This window comes from Limulus polyphemus, unplaced genomic scaffold (assembly GCF_000517525.1).
Source record: "Limulus polyphemus unplaced genomic scaffold, Limulus_polyphemus-2.1.2 Scaffold5421, whole genome shotgun sequence".
In the NCBI taxonomy this organism is placed as follows: domain Eukaryota; kingdom Metazoa; phylum Arthropoda; class Merostomata; order Xiphosura; family Limulidae; genus Limulus; species Limulus polyphemus.
The window spans coordinates 16,812-34,140 of record NW_013671031.1 but is presented as its reverse complement, the minus strand read 5'-3'; the positions used below and the strand labels follow the sequence as shown (position 1 = coordinate 34,140).

Genomic DNA, 17,329 nt, shown 5'->3' with positions numbered 1-17,329 from the left:
CTTTTACCAACGAATAGTGGGATTGACCGTCACATTATAACGCCCCCATGGCTAAAAGGGCGTGCATGTTTGGTGTCACGGGGATTCGAACCCACGACCCTCAGATTGCGAGTCAAGTGCCTTAACCACCTGGCCATGCCGGACCCACTCAATAAGAGCTACAATCAACCAAGTACAAAGTCAGATTTTTGCAATGCTTGCATCAAATGAATAAAGTACCAAAAATCCTACATTTTTCAAATGTTGGCAGTGTAACTGTAAAATAGAAAACCATCATGTATGAATCTTTTAGTGAAAATGGCACATCTTAAAAAGCCTGTTTTAACTTGTTAACAACAGTTTGTTTACTGTAATCACATCCTCATATTTTACATATAATCAGATATTTGTGTAATCAAATGAAGATAGTTTCATTACTACATGAACATCTTCTAGTTCACTAAGTATCTTAGTCATTACAGCACCTTTCCCAAACCTGTGGTTTGAAAGTCACATTGAATTACTTGGGATGATGTTTCTCTGTATGCATTAAGCCTAAAGATATTTTCAGTTTGCCAAAATTATCCATGTAAGTAACAGTTACATAGGCATGCTTAGCTGATCTGAAGAAATCTAAGTGCAGAATGACAAGTGGGAAACAAAAGTTTGATCTAAAACACACTTTTTTTTTTTACATGCTTACAATTTGAAATCAGTAATGGACAGGTTAAAAAAAAATATGATAACCCTTTTTATATCTAGCATGAAATGTCAAATCTTGTGTTATGTAAGGTGTGAAGGTTTTAAAAACTCACTGGTTCTCCATCTACTTCAGGCTGTTTTACATAATCTTTATGTGAAATGGATGCTCCATTTAAAAGACGCTCTTCTTTCTGAAATAGGAATTATTGTAAAATATATACATGCAAGTGATACTCAAGTCAGATGCATATATATATATATGCTGGTATTGAAACTGACTATTACATATAACATCACTGTTAAGCAGAAAATGCTAAATATTTACACTTGTAACATTTAAGCACAAAAACGAAGAACTTCTGACAAGGATAACTAATCGGCAGGAATGTCACAAGAGTCAGAGTTATATGTATTGTGTACGACAAAGAATTGTATTTGCATGGTTAAGTAATTTTTATGGCATTCAACGATAACCTTAGCATTAAAAGTATGTATAACTGCTATGAAAGCCTTACTAATTAGCATGAAGTAATTTATAACAGAAATTATACATATCTGTACATGTGTATGAATAAAAAAGCACATATACAGTAATATTTTATTCATTCTAGTATTACCATACAGAAAGATTTGAAATGGAAAATTTTCATTTAATGATGTTTAGTCATTCTGCATATATATTACAGAAACTGTATCCTGCAAATGAGTTACGAAATACATCACAGGAACATGTAAAAATATTTAATTAACAGTATACTGGAAAAGAGAAGGTTACTAACCGACAACATAAAGGCAAACAAGAAACACATTTTAATAAGTCTGACAGAATAAAAAAAAGAAATAACAGCATTTATAACTAATAGTTTGTACTGATATGCTTTTCAAGCTCTATTGTATATGAATTATCAAGAAGTAAACGAAACTAAATTAGACAAAAAAGGTTACCCACTTGTTTGAATCTTTCTAATTCTGGATCAGCTGACTTACTTCGAGATGACCTTTTAACAGTCCTATCAACTGACTGCAACACAGTGTACAATTTAGAAATTAAAATTGGAAAGAAATATTACTTCCTTCAAAACTAATTACATGTATTCTACCTAGATCAAAGATTTTGGAGACATTAACATTTAACACAAGTAAAACTATTAGTGCATGAGATGCTGATATTTCAATGTATTGCACATTTAGTTATCTGTCTCACATGAGACATAAAAGAAATACTGTAGGAAAATTAAAGATGTAAACTGAAAGAAAAGGTTGGATTTTTATACTTTGCTAAGGAAATAAAACCAAGTTTTTCTTTTCCTTTTATGTTTTTGAAATTTGTGATGACTTCCTAATAGACTTAACAAAAATAAATTAAAAACTGTATGAAAAAGTGTAACCATTAATTTCTACCATTCAATATATATAATTTTTAAATGTTAACATCAGTAGTTTATAACCTGGAACACCTCCGCCATCTTTTTTATATATTTGAGAATGTATTCCATTCTCAAATAATGGTCTCAACTTTTAACTTTCCATTATGAAAATTCCATTAAAATTCAATTCTAAAGTTAATCTTTCTTACAAAGACATAAAAGTTGAGGTAGCACTGACCCTTAAAACTGGGCAAATGTACATGCTGAGGAAACACTATTATACACTTCTTATAGCCTTCAAGTTGAGTACAAAACAAAAATATGATGTTGCAATCTCTGAAAGTACACTTTAAATTTGAATTTAAAAAATCTTTATTAATTGTCTTGTTATGAGTCTAATTAGCACTAATGAAGGCATTAATTAAAATTAATTGTCCATAGCTCACTAACATTGCAGAAAATTTGCAGTTTTTAATTCAAGCTATGAGGATGTTCACAAAGAGCATGTGTATCAATTTTCATATTTTTTCCATCTCTAAGTAAACTTATGATGTTAAAACAGTTTATGTTATGTATTTCTTTATCCCTGCCACATTAATTATGCATATGACATACATGACTGAAAGTGTACTTTCAGAGATTGTGACATCATTCTTTTGTTTTCTGCTCAACTTGTAGGTTATAAGATGTACTTAACAGTGTTTTCTCAGCATGTAAATATGCCGTTTTAAGGGTCAGTGCAACCTTAAACTACAACCACGTGAAATAATATTATCCTGTTGTTTCTTAAAATTATAAAATGGCAATAGACAAAAAAACAAACAGTATCACATATTCTTCATAGCAGAGATGACCAACTTCTTTAAGCTCATGAGCCCATTTCTTACCTAGACTGTAGTCTGGAGGCCGAAACTAATTCACCGGGTAAAAATTATTCAGAATATCTACTTAATTTAAATTCCTACTGTCTACTATAGATCATCAGTTAATTATATGGTTTTGAATAAACAGCTGAGTTAACAATTGAAGAAAGTTCTCAGAACCATCACAGGACTGGTTTGTTTGGTCATAGTTTCATTTTGCCAGTTTGGCCAAAATAAAATATGATTTAAAAGAAAGAAAGAAAAATATCAGGGGCTAGATAAAATACCTTGACAGGTTAGATTCAACCCACAGGCCACCAGTTGGCCATTCATGCTTTAGAGTATAAAGTAATTTATTTTTTGTTAAATAGGAGTACTAACAGGTGAATCACGATTATTGTGAAGAATCAGAAATAACTCATACAGTGTACATTCCACACAAATACAATTTCACATTGTATAAAACCATTGGTAGAATACTACAAAAGTTTCTTTGGGTACAAATCTAACTGCTATTTGGTTAAGGAAAAGTTGTAAAGGCTATCTGCCACCATCCCTAACTTTGAACTGCCGACCAGAGGGAAGGCAACCAGCTGCCAACTCTTGGGCTACTCTTTACCAATGAATAGTGGGAATGACCATCAGATTATAATGCCCATGGCTGAATAGGTGGATCTGTTCAGTACCAGGTTCCAATCCTGTAAGTTGTACATACAAACTAATAATGTATGTATATATGTATGCAGAGTGCAATTTTAAATAGTACCTTAGCACTACAAGCACCATTAATACACATTTATAAAGAAAATTATACATACATGTACATTTATCCTTACAAATAACATTATACACAGAGAGTACAAAATTATGTGTGCTTCATCTCCTATGTTTCTTAAGATTTTAAAGCCATCCTGTGGTATATTTATTAACTTCAGCAAGACCTATAGCACATCTAGAATGTGCATAAATGCAAATGTAAAACTTAAATCTTGTAAACAAAACATAACACTTGTGAACACCACTAGAGAGTGGAGCAACCTGTAACAGTTATGTATACAGCATACATATGGAAACTGTTAATTAATGTTATTTTACATGTACAAGTTAGTTTTAGACATGCATACCATATTCTATATGTGGAGCCTGATACGTGTGTAGACTTGAAACATGCACATACATAGTGATATACATTTTTGAACACTTCATTTTCTTACCCGAGCTCGAGCTTCCTGTTCCAAGTGACGTGATGCATTACTGTCCCCTGCATCTTGATAGCCCATTCCTTCTTCATTGTATGAAAAAGAATCCTTTTTGTAGGCCAGTTCTGGGTATTTTTTCTTCCTTGAGAGAGCTGGTTCCATAGTTTTATCTACAGGCATTTGAAACAGATACAGATTCTATATGTTGCCAATACTCTACATTAGAGCCTACTTTTCCAACCTATATATATATATATATTTAAAACTTCACCTCTCAAGCTCTCAAATGTCTGTTCTGACAACACTTTCAATAAAAATAAATATTTATACTTTCTGACGAGAATGTTTATTCAAGTTTGTGATATCACTAAACAGTTTTGAATAGTGTACTTAGGAATTCTTATGAAGTGTGATGAACTAAAAATTACTCTAAAAATGACAATGATAAAAAATCCTTAAGCCTTCAAGATCGAAAGATGTATACGTAAAAGTAGTAGAGGAAATATAATCCTGTACTGTAGACCTGTACATGCAACAGCTATCACAAGTAATCTACAACTACAACAGAAATCATTCATATCCCTAATAGGTCTTAGGAATTCTGGAATATCAAACACAACAGGAAGTAAAAGCACAACTTGTGTATGGGGAAAATACAATAGACTCTACACATTTATGCACATAAGAACATTCTTCAATTATCCTAAAATTCAAAAATTTACATTCTTGATGAGGATATTTAATGTTGTGAAGCTTCAGAGAGGCAAAAAATCAACAACAATAAATTGGAGTGGTTAGCTTTATGAGGTCCCTACAAAGACACATCAACCTCTTTGAAATATACTTCAGCATCTAATGTTTGTTTGTTTTGAATTTCGCGCAAAGCTACACGAGGGCTATCTGTGCTAGCTGTCCCTAATTTAGCAGTGTAAAACTAGAGGGAAGGCAGTTAGTCTTCACCACCCGCCCACCCATTGACAACTCTTGGGCTACTCGTTTACCAACGAACAGTGGGATTGACCATCACATTATAATGCCCCCATGACTGAAAGGGCGAGCACGTTTGGTGGGACAGGTATCTGAACCCGTGACCCACAGATTGAGAATCGAGCGCCCTAACCACCTGGCCATGCTGGGCTGCATCTAATGATGGAGCTCAGATTCTAAACCATCATCATAAACTTCACTGAAATGACCAACACCACGGAATACTTATAATACAAGTCAGAGCAGTGAGATAGAGGTTTAGTATGAAGTCTTACGTCACCTCATGTCAGTTGCATGTATGTCAAGGCATGAGCTTAAAGCAACCTTTAATGAAATTTTAAAAGAAAATTCACACTTTCATAGTACTCATAATTAACAATATTATCTGAACAAATTATTGTACATCTGTTGGTTCCAGCTTTCAGAAAATATATCTAATTGTAATCTTATACCTACCTGTGTTAATAATCTCTTATTCTTTCAATACTTTAATCTTTCATAACTAAACCACTTAACTGCTCATTTATGCCTTAGCCATTTTGATTGAAGAACCACATAACACCTTAGCCGTTTTGATTGAAGAACCACATAACACCTTAGCCATTTTGATTGAAGAACCACATAACACCTTAGCTGTTTTGACTAAAGAACCACATAACACCTTAGCTGTTTTGACTAAAGAACCACATAACACCTTAGCTGTTTTGACTAAAGAACCACATAACACCTTAGCTGTTTTGACTAAAGAACCACATATCACCTTAGCTGTTTTCACTAAAGAACCACATATCACTTTAGCTGTTTTCACTAAAGAACCATATATCCATTCATGTACATACATTTTGCAACTTGGTCAACACAATTTCATTTTATAGCCAACAAATGTCTGTAAAGGAATTATTCATAAAACCAGATTCTTGACTTAAGTAAAAACCTGTAATTTTTTCCTAAACATAAGGATTAGCTGTTAAATTTTGAATTTTAATGTAATACATTTTGTTCTTAACTTGTAATTGAAAGTTTTTACTCATTAAGCTTATGCAGGTGTGAATTAAAAAATAATCAGTTTATCTCTAATGAAGCCTACACTATTGATTTACACTTCAATGTTTGGAAAGAGGTATACCTATATCTAATAAGTTAATACATGAAGCATAAGAAACTTTATGAAGTATACAGTGTGTTAAACACAATATTTACCACTATGTTCTTTCAGTAAGGATCTTCAAAACAGTAGCGTTTGTAATTAAATAAGCTTTTATTTATCTACAAGAAAAAAATTTTCCCACCACTAAAATAAAACATTTTATTATAATAACAAGTAGTAACTACAACTAAGTCAACAGCTTATATTTATATCTGGAGAACAAAACTACATTATAAATTTATACTGAATAATAAAAAAAGCTTTTCCTAGTTGTGGTACGATGACTGCAAAATTAAAACTGTTAGTAAAATATGACAACTATGACTGATATATATATTAAATCAATACAGTGCACAACAGAATGGTTTGTAGAAAATTATATTTATGTTACGGCTACACAATTTTCTCAATCTTCTCAACCGCACGTATAGATATGGTGTGGTAATTAAATACATGTACTGTAACCCTGCTTGGTTGCAGAGGTATGAGTCAACTGATGTGTAGCATTCAAACAACTAGTCAGTCGGACAGTTTATTGTCATTAGTTTGTGGATAACTCAAATAGAGTTGTCTACATTCAAGTGTACTTGTATAATACTGAGCAGAGAATCTAAAGTTCCTGTTATTACAAGAAATAGACAATTTCTACAACAACTCATGGTAAACACAAAGAATTACTCTACCAATATATACATTCCAGCTTTGGCTGTTCAGTAATGATCGAACATTATAATCATGAAAGGATTACAATAGAACTACTCTCTATCAATCATCACTGCTGTAGAAGGAAGTAAACTGATCTGGGTGCGTCCTCATTATCAATTACCACTATCCTGGCAATATATTTTAATTTAAAAATATTAAACCTAATCACAAAATTATACAAGGTACAAAACAGGCCAATAAACAGACGTATGATTATATATGTAGTTACCATATAAAATCTGTTTACCTGTGTGTACACAGGTTACAGGATATAGCACATACATTTAATAATTTGTCCTCCCCTCTCTAGTCCATCACAATGTTTTCTTTTCCATAATAATTTTTCAAATCATTAATTCCAATGTGCATCACACACATACATCTTATTCCCATTATATAAAAAAAATGTATATAATGTGTTCAATCAATTTTAACCTTATAACCAAACATGTTATACTATACAGATACTTAACTGTTTATATTAAACTACTACATTAATCCAGATGTTAACCCTGTCAAGTACTCGTGAAATAATATAAATAACTAGAAGAGAGGGTCCTGCAGAATTAATACTTGTACATATATGGCACATACTAATCCTGTTTTATAAATGCAAGGATTTAAATTATAAATGACTGAATAAAAATAACTGTCTCATGATATTGAACTTTTTTTGGACCCGTGTGAATTTTTTGACAAGATTTAATTATTCCTTACAAAATTAATGTTGGGTTGTTATATTTATCTTTTTGAATGAGTTTGTTTGTTTTAGTGTAAAAGCTACACACTGGGATATCCATGCTGTGCCCATTGAGAGAATCAAGCCCTGAATTTTAGTTTTACAAATCCTGAAATTTACTGTTGAGCCATTCTTTAGATTTTAAATAAGTTTACCAAAAAACTATTTCTTAGTATATCTCCTGAAATAAAAAAAACTTCTTGTCAAAGATTGAATATTGATGTGTGACCTTTTTTTCGAACCAAAAGTCAATGTTTAAAAGACAATATGCAATATTTTTTAATGCGATATTACATTTCTAAGTTATAAAAATGACAATTTTTAAGTGTACTATATTATATTCTAGAATGCCATGGGCTACTGTGAATTCTTCATTTGCATACATTGTTGATTTTTTAAACAAGACTTACTGAATCACTGTTATACAAAAGATTAATTATATTTTAATTATGATTTCAAGAGTTAGTATTAAAAGATAAAAGTATTATGTTAATCATAATACAGGTAAACATCAATATATAATATACATCACAGCCTTGTGCCATGTACATTAGTTTGAGGAACTGAAAAATTGACAAAACATTTATAGTTAACTTTCAATTTTAGACTTATCAACACAGCTCTTACGTGCCTTGCAAATGTTGGTCTTTGGATGAAATACCATTATCATTACAATGAAACCAATAAAACATACACCTGGGTGAGCTATTTATAAGATAGTTGCCCACTTCTTGGTATTAAGTGAAGCATACCTCAATTCATAAGCACTAGGAACACAAAAACAAAGTTAAGAACCTGACAACATAACATAGCCTAAGTTTTATTAAAATAACGAGTTAGCTCTATGAATGTGAAAAAGAGATTATAAAACAACAACTTTTTTTCTACACTCTTTTTCTTTTTAAAATATAGTTTTCTTGCCTGACTAAACATTTAACAAATTCTTAACTTCAGTCTCTACTAGTATTTCTGTTGAACAATGACTGGTGTTTAGCACTTAACTTGTTTGGTTGGTTATTTTCAGTATTCATGCTATGGGACCCTAATTTTGAATATACACACAGAATATACATGTATTTCTAAGTAAGCAAAAATGTGCAAAGAATATTTCACTTTCTGCTTTTCTTCTCTGTTATTTCAAGACTGGCAGTTAGCAGTTACTGTACCCACACACTTTTCTCATTAAACATAAAGCATTGTAGCAATATCATTTTTTTTTACTTACAAAAGATGAAATTAAAAGCTATTAGTCTGAGTAAGTACCAGATAGGACACTACAGTATATGTAACAAATATATACTCTTCATAACTACCAGTGCCATCTAATGGCATAATCTTAAATTATAATTCATATTGACAGCTTATAGGTGAACAGTATTTACCACAAAAATATCATTCACTTAATATAGTAATAATAATTTTTTCTGAGATATAATGTTTTTTATTATCTCTATACTGTTTAAGAAATAGAATATTATAAGTTTAAAAAGTAATATATTAACACATGGTTATCTTGTATCACCTAATTTACAGCAATTCTCAGTTATCACACTGGAAAACATATAAAAGTTTGTAACTACATTATAGCAACAGTTTACTGTTATTGCAAATTATGTGTCAGTCCTCACTTCAACTACATTTTTACAAAAACTGTCTCCTATAGTCAAATAGAAAAAAACTAAATGAAAAATGTACTATAAACATAAAAGTTACATCATAAAGAGAATACAAATACATACTTTGCTGTGAAAAAAAAACCCACAGTAAAAGACTTCCTTATACTATTTTTAAGTATAATAAATATTCCTTTTCAGAGAACAGGCTTAGCAACAAGTATAATATGCAATTAGTTTTAATTGAACTTATTACAAAACATTAGCTCCGATGAAATAACTAAATCTCACTGAAGTTCATATGAAACATCCATAGCATCTGCATAACAACTCTGAATTAAAGAAAAGAAAGATGAATGACCAGATTAGTAAAATTAAAGTTAAAAAACTGACAATTAATAGTTATCACAGCTAACGACATTATCCTGAAAATAAGATAAAAGGTGAGCCAAAAGTAACTACACGTTTGTTTCATTCAGTAAATTGTTTAATTTCTAATGACTTACTTTGAAACAAACAATAATTAAACTGTTTTCATATGTCTTGGTATTATACGGTATGTACTAAAGAGAGTATTACAAACTGTATAGTAACATTTGCCTCACCCTATATAAATTTGCCCAAATGATAAGTTATGTAAGGCCTACAAAGAAACAGCCAAATGCAACATACTTTACTTTTTTTTTACAATGATATAATATACACACCTATACTTTTACAAAGGATTTTTTTAAAACTAGTATAAAAAAATTCTCACTTGCAATGTACCACATATGTGATTTATAACAACTTTATATTGGAACATCAAGAAAAATATCAAGTGTAGTTTCACTTGAGTTTCTGAAGGGATGATGTCCACTTTTAGAATCTCTTGGTTTTTATTTCTTTGTGTACATATGGTGATTAATGTTCTCTACCCCCCCTCCCAAAAAAAGAACTACCATGTATTTACCATTTGTTTTTTTATATGTTCTTTGGATTTTGCCTTGAACAAAGATTTTAGGAATAATTAAATGTTTTAATACTTTTTCCTGTAAGAAGCTATTTTGACATTAACTTCTGAGCAAAGCTAATCTTCCTAATTTAATATACTGTTCTTACATTCTTACAATCGAAATCCACTGTTTTACCAGATGGGTTTCTTTACTATGAAATCAAGCAGTTCATCTAGGGATGTAAAATATTGAAACTATTTTGACAGCAAGTGGTTGGTCTAGGGATGTAAAACATGAAACTATTGTGACAGCAAGTAGTTGATCTAGGGATGTAAAACATGAAACTATTGTGACAACAAGTAGTTGGTCTAGGGATGTAAAACAAAACTTGTGACAACAAGTAGTTGGTCTAGGGATGTAAAACAAAACTTGTGACAAGTAGTTGGTCTAGGGATGTAAAACAAAACTTGTGACAACAAGTAGTTGGTCTAGGTTTTACAAAACTTATGATAACAAGTAGTTGGTCTAGGGATGTAAAACAAAACTTTGGCGACAGCAAGTAATTGATCTATGGATGTCAAACATGAAACTATTGTAACAGAAAGTATTTCATTTAGGGATGTAAAACACAAAACTCTGGTGACAGCAAGTAGTTGATCTAAGGATGTAAAACATGAAACTATTGTAACAGAAAGTATTTCATTTAGAGATATAAAACACAAAACTTTGGTGACAGCATGTAGGGTTGTAAAATAAACTATTGTGACAACAAGTAATTCATCTAGGGATATAAAATAAACCTTTGGTAACAGCAAGTAGTTGATATAAGGATGTAAAACATGAAACTGTGGTGACAGTAAGTAGTTGATCTAGGAATGTAAAATTTTGGATTTTTTTTATATAACTCAACAACTGTGCCAAGTTTCTTCAGTCTGGAGATGGTAATATCGTGTGATAACTTGATATGAAATGATCCTTTTACATACTGGTAGACAGAATGGTATTAAATACACCATATTTGTAATATTTTTCTCTAACTAAATTTAGAGGGTTAGAGTAACAGTGATTGACCAAAACTCTTTCAGTACCTTGGGGCTCACAACTGTCCTGCAAAGCACTGGCATGAAACTTTAGAATTCTGTATTACATGACGAAAGGTTATTTCTCTTCAAACTTCCCAAGGTTACCAGTTTCAAGTTTCAGAGAAGTAAAGAAATATATAAAATAATGTCTTTTTGTTTTTTAATGCATATGTAAAATAAAACTGAGATCGAAGAAATGTTTACACACATATATATATATATATATATATACACACACAAACACACACGCATATATACACATAGCAGTTAAAGAGTTAATGTTTATCTATACACATGGCAGTTAAAGAGTTAATGTTTATCTATACACATGGCAGTTAAAGAGTTAATGTTTATCTATACACATGGCAGTTAAAGAGTTAATGTTTATCTATACACATGGCAGTTAAAGAGTTAATGTTTATCTATACACATGGCAGTTAAAGAGTTAATGTTTATCTATACACATGGCAGTTAAAGAGTTAAAGTTTATCTATACACATAGCAGTTAAAGAGTTAATGTTTATCTATACACATAGCAGTTAAAGAGTTAATGAACTTGAATAAACTTGTAGACTTTCACATGTTAAAATTTCCAAACTTGTGTCAACAGGGGCATAAAATTCAACAGTTTTATCCCCAACTTATTATTACTAGCATTAATGGTTGCACAAGTTATATTACTAATTTGTCTACATGTACCTATCTGTCTGGACAATACTTAAACAAGAGTGAGTTTCAGGTTCACCAGGTACATTCAAACTATTAGATGTGTATTATACTCATGTATATGTAATAGAATCTCATCCGAAAAACAACATCAAATTTATTATTCACAAAGTGATTATACTTGTACACCGTTCATGAATCAGAGTTATTAGAAAGTGAGTCATCTTTAGTGATGTTTAAACAGCTTACAGATGGAGTAAAAGAGAGAGAGAGAGACAGACTTTAGTACTTTATTATGGTGTATATTTTTTGTATCATTTACATTTACATGTTAGTACATCTAGCTTAAGAGAGCAGACTACAGAACAATCAATGAAAATTTTGACACTTTCTTCCTTCTTTCAACATAACTGTAAATTAAGAGTACTTCTGTACAAACTCAGATATCTTTAAAAATGTTTAAAACTTGCAGCAAAAAATAAACTGAAAAACTAATAAAAAAAAAGTAAAGACAGCCTATACTATAAAGGTTTTAACTCAATACAAAGATATGAAACTGTACTGCTGCACCCCCACCCCTTCCCCAAGAAAATGAGAAACAATTCTTCCTGCATTCATGCAGCATGCGTATATGAATTTTTTTTTTCATTATTCACTCCACAATTTCACACTACTTTGCTTACCCCAGAAAAATTTCTGCACATGAACCCACTGCTAAGATATGAAATTTTACTCCTGTAAGAATGCTTTGATTGTGGAGCTGTGAACTATTTTCACACTTTGACTATAATAGTTTTGGTTTATTGGTAATATTTACAGTTTATGCTAAAAAGCAAACAAAAAATACTACTTTTTTTTGCTTTTTTCAGGAGATTCTAAACTAGGATTATGAGTCCATGTTTTATAATTTTTGCACAATTCTAGGAAGTCCATCACAGTAAATCTCTGAAACAAGATTTCTGACAACAAAAGTTATTTTAAGCAATTACTAAATTTTTAGGACAAATTACATACATCCCTTAGCCATCCTTATAAGTGATAACCATTGGCAACCCACACTGATAGTGACATTTTAAATGCCTTGTTGTTCCAATTATAGGCTGCTTGTTTAACATTCACATGAAGCATAACAGTAACATTCTTAAAAACTATTCCATTTTAGGAATGATACTACCTGAGTGAAGAGCTTTAATTAGACTTTACAACAATTACAAGTATACATCAATAACTACAAGTCTAACTGCAATTTATCAAACACTACACATATTCTTCACTATCTGGAAATTAATATTATAGCAACACTTCAAAGCCACACACATATTACATAAGAACTTCTTAACACGAGAACCCACTCTCTACAGTACACTCGTATTAATTAATTTGTGCAAAGTTATACAAGGGCTATCTGTGTTAGCCATCCATAATTTTGAAGTGATAGATTAAGAGAGAGAAAGAGAATGTCAATCAATGTCACCCACTGTCAACTCTTGTCAGACTGATATAGTGGGATTTGACCCAGTGTATCGATTAAATACTTCAAGGCTACAATTATTGTCATTGCATGACTTATACTTACTTTAAGGCCACTAATGGTAAGTTCTGCACTCGCAGTAAATCTGTTAGAACTTCCCAATTGTCAACAAAATAATAATATTAATAATGACATGTGAATCAATTTAACAATTATTAGGTATGACAAACAACTCAAAATATTGATATACTAATTACACAGCAGTTAGTACCAGAGCTTTTCATAAGTATTTCTTTCAACTACACATTTATATTTTGACTACATCATTATTTAATACACGACGTCTTACTGCACCTCATATATTCGGGCCTAATAACAAATGATCCAAACAATGAAGAATATTCTAGGAAATACATTTATTTATCAACTCTAGAATGGCATTTTTATAATCTTAAATAAATTTTTTTTAATATTTATCCACTTGAACTCGCTTATATAGGTGAATTTTCAACAGCACAAATATTTTTACAGGTGCACAAATTGTGATCAACTGCACATTAAGAAAACCCCTGCTTAGTACAAGTAAGTTATAAAACCATGAAAAAAAACTGTCCCATATTTTTAGATGTTTACAAAAGGTAAGGATCTAGAGTAAAAGTTCACTTCCACTTTTCTTTCAAAATAACTAACAAATATTAGCTTGTCTTCTTACCTCCTAACAGCCTCTGTCCTGTAAAGTTCTCCTAACTATCAGACTAGAAGCTAGAGTTTATTCTTACTTTTTACTCCCTCACAGCCTCTGTCCTGTAAAGTTCTCCTACCTACCAGACTAGAAACGAGTTCATTCTTACTTTTTACTGCCTGACAGCCTCCGTCCTGTAAAGTTCTCCTACCTACTAGACTAGAAACTAGAGTTCATTCTTATTTTTTACCTCCTGACAGCCTCCGTCCTGTAAAGTTCTAAATCTATACAGCCAACACTTGGAGCCCATTTAACAGTTACTGTAACATGTTCAAGCATAGTGTCAAACTCTTTAACGACTTTTATACTTTCATGAGAAGCTAAGGGTGAAACAAACAGTATCTATTACTATATTAAAAACTGAAAATGATATATCAATCTTAAGTGGAATCAAGACAAGAATAAAATCCCTATATACATCCTTCCAAGTAGTGTTAGCATCAAACTTGTATAATAATTTATTACTTTCCCTTCTATCACTACAGTCTAAGATAATGTGGCAACATCTAGTAAAATTGTAATCTTATGATCACTTCTTTTTTTTCCACATTTTTAAATGGACTGGTTGTTTTCAGACATTAAAATTTTGGAAGAATTTCGTGAAAATTGTTGGCCAATTAAAATATCATGCTTAACGCACACTTTCAAAAATGATGACTAAAGCTTGTGTAACTGAGGCAGGAAAAACAAAGTAAAAACTGGAACCAAAACATGACAATAAACAGTAATTTTCCAGAAGAAAAAAATCTAATAATTGAATTAGTTTTGTGAGTGGGACTGAAATGTTAGGGTCAGTCAATAGATGGGAAATAAGTAATATTTTTTCCACCTCATGAAATATCCTATACAGTCATATTCACTTGACACAGATTTGTTACCCCTTGACCTACTCTTTTTACCAGAGTAAAACATATCAAACACAGCATTTCATTCCTCTTCCCTGCACAATCTTAAGTTTAAGACTTTTTTTTTCTTACTTCCTTTCTCCATTCTGGAACTTTCTTGCTTTACTTGTTTCTTTGATTCCAAAAAGCATGCTCCACAGATAGACACACAGTCTTAACAGATCAGTTTTAGCTTTTTGAGAGCTACAGTTTAACTAACTACATTCAAATATACAGTACACTCTCTACACTTATCATTCTAAGCAAATTTTACACCATCTGTTCTTTTGCTGCTTTGAACTATTTTGAGCACCAAAGTAAGCAACTTCACTACAAAACAGAATCACAAAAAGTAAAGACCAAAAACCTACATTTAATGTGAGAAAACTACTTTACTTCCAAGGACTGCATGTTTTAACCCTATGTACACAGGTGGGGGTTAAGGTCTACATACCATGACCTTTTACAGAGTGCCATTCAACATATTACATATTTGGTATCAGAGTACAATTATTCATTTTACCCAAAATTGCTGATTTAACAACAGCTGGGTGGTAGAGGAGAGTAAATATCAGATACAATGTATAGGAATACTAAAAAAAAAAAGTTGTAAATACACATTTTGGAAGTTCTAGAGGTCATGCAAATACAATATGCAAACTGTAGAATGACTATACACTATACACTAAGATTGTCAACTCACAGTCATAACTTGAGTACATATATTTCGTAACACGTCTAATTTTCTGTGTACAACAGACCTACACATTTTACTAAAAGCTTGCCAGATTTCATGTAAATACATGTAATCAATTTAGAATTCCAGTCAACATTCCTTCTTCAATATGGGGGGTTGGTCCAATGGACCAATCAGTTAAATGGTTCAAGAACCAACCTGCTGTGCAAGTATGCTTCTATTGCTGTATTTTGAAAATACTTGTGTTACGTTAACCATGTCTTCTCCATAAAATAATATTAGAAAAGGACACATTTACGATATAATTTTGGTACTAATAATATTATGCTATCTATCCATCCATTGTTTTCTACCTGTAGTCCATGGACCCTTAGTGATCTGTAAGCATTCTGAAGGAGTCCATGAAGGTAAAGATCAAGTTTTTGCATACTAAAGTTTAAAAAACACTAAGTTCAATTACATGCAAATTATGTTTTATTTGAAAATTTCGTTAACCTATATATATATATATATATATTTATTTATTTATTTATGCCAATGCCACTTTTAAATACATGGGGCCAGCTTCTGCAAATCAATCAATCTGAATATAGATTGTATTTGGTCTGTGAGTAGATGCATGAGGAAACAACATATTGAGAACCACTGTACTAAGTTGTAAAAACAGCTAAGGCCCAACTTTATCATTACACAAAATTCATTTTGTCAATGTGCTTCCCTAAACAAGTGATTTCCAACCACAGAAAAAATAATTCAGTTACATCAGACAACAAAGCTTTAGCTTCAGATGAACAGGACTACAAGTTATGACATGTAAACCAAAAGCTGAATTTTCTGATACAAGTGTTTTTAAATTAAAAGAATCAAATATGTGCCAAATACTTATACCTAGTGAAGTTACTCACTAGGGTATTATGTTTGCAGAGAATTTTAGGTACGTCAGTACTGTTGTTTATTATCTCTGTTACTGATAGGGATTACTGTACGATTTCTAAATTTGCTGACAATCGATACTAAGTTGATTCTATGGAAATTTGGACAGTCAACATTGAGTTTCAACATTGATAAAATGATGCATTCAGGGAATGGAAATTCTGAAATACCTTATTTCATGTGTGTGTGTGGGGGGGGATATTAAAGTTGTGAAGAGTGAGAAGGAATCGGGTACAATATTTAATAAAAAACCTTCTTGGGCTTGTCTCCGTAGCTCAATCAGGCTTGGTAATCTTTTATTCCACTACACAAGAAAACCAAATTCCCAAATATCTGCCATGTCTAAACAGACAAAAACGTTTGGAAGTGGTGAACAGAGTAAACAAGGTTCTGTTTGTTTGTTTGACATTAAGCACAAAGCTGCACAATGGGCTATCTGTGCTCTGCCCACCACGGGTATCAAAACCCGGTTTCTAGCATTGTTAGTCCACAAACATACCGCTGTGCCACTGGGGGGCAATAAGGTTCTGAGATCTATTTTCAGAAATTTTGATTAAGATTTGGGAGATACTCAGTGACATAACTACAAAAGATGCCCCCCCCCCACACACACACACA

The 17,329-nt window shown here is 31.6% G+C and overlaps 1 protein-coding gene across 7 annotated transcripts in view; it reads right to left on the bottom strand.

Annotated features, from left to right (window-relative positions):
* The window catches only part of LOC106472558 (nuclear protein MDM1-like), a 51,257-nt gene that overhangs the window by 26,757 nt on the left and 7,171 nt on the right, over window positions 1-17,329 (bottom strand). For 5 of the 7 annotated variants that reach the window (XM_013933208.2, XM_022401116.1, XM_022401118.1 and 2 more), the window contains 3 exons: window positions 4,126-4,280; window positions 1,631-1,702; window positions 795-872 (listed from right to left, as the gene is read on the bottom strand). In XM_013933208.2, coding sequence (XP_013788662.1) covers window positions 795-872; window positions 1,631-1,702; window positions 4,126-4,280 — 305 coding nt within the window. The remainder of the gene's footprint in view (window positions 1-794; window positions 873-1,630; window positions 1,703-4,125; window positions 4,281-17,329) is intronic. The other 2 variants (XM_022401117.1, XM_022401121.1) reach the window with 1 other exon arrangement.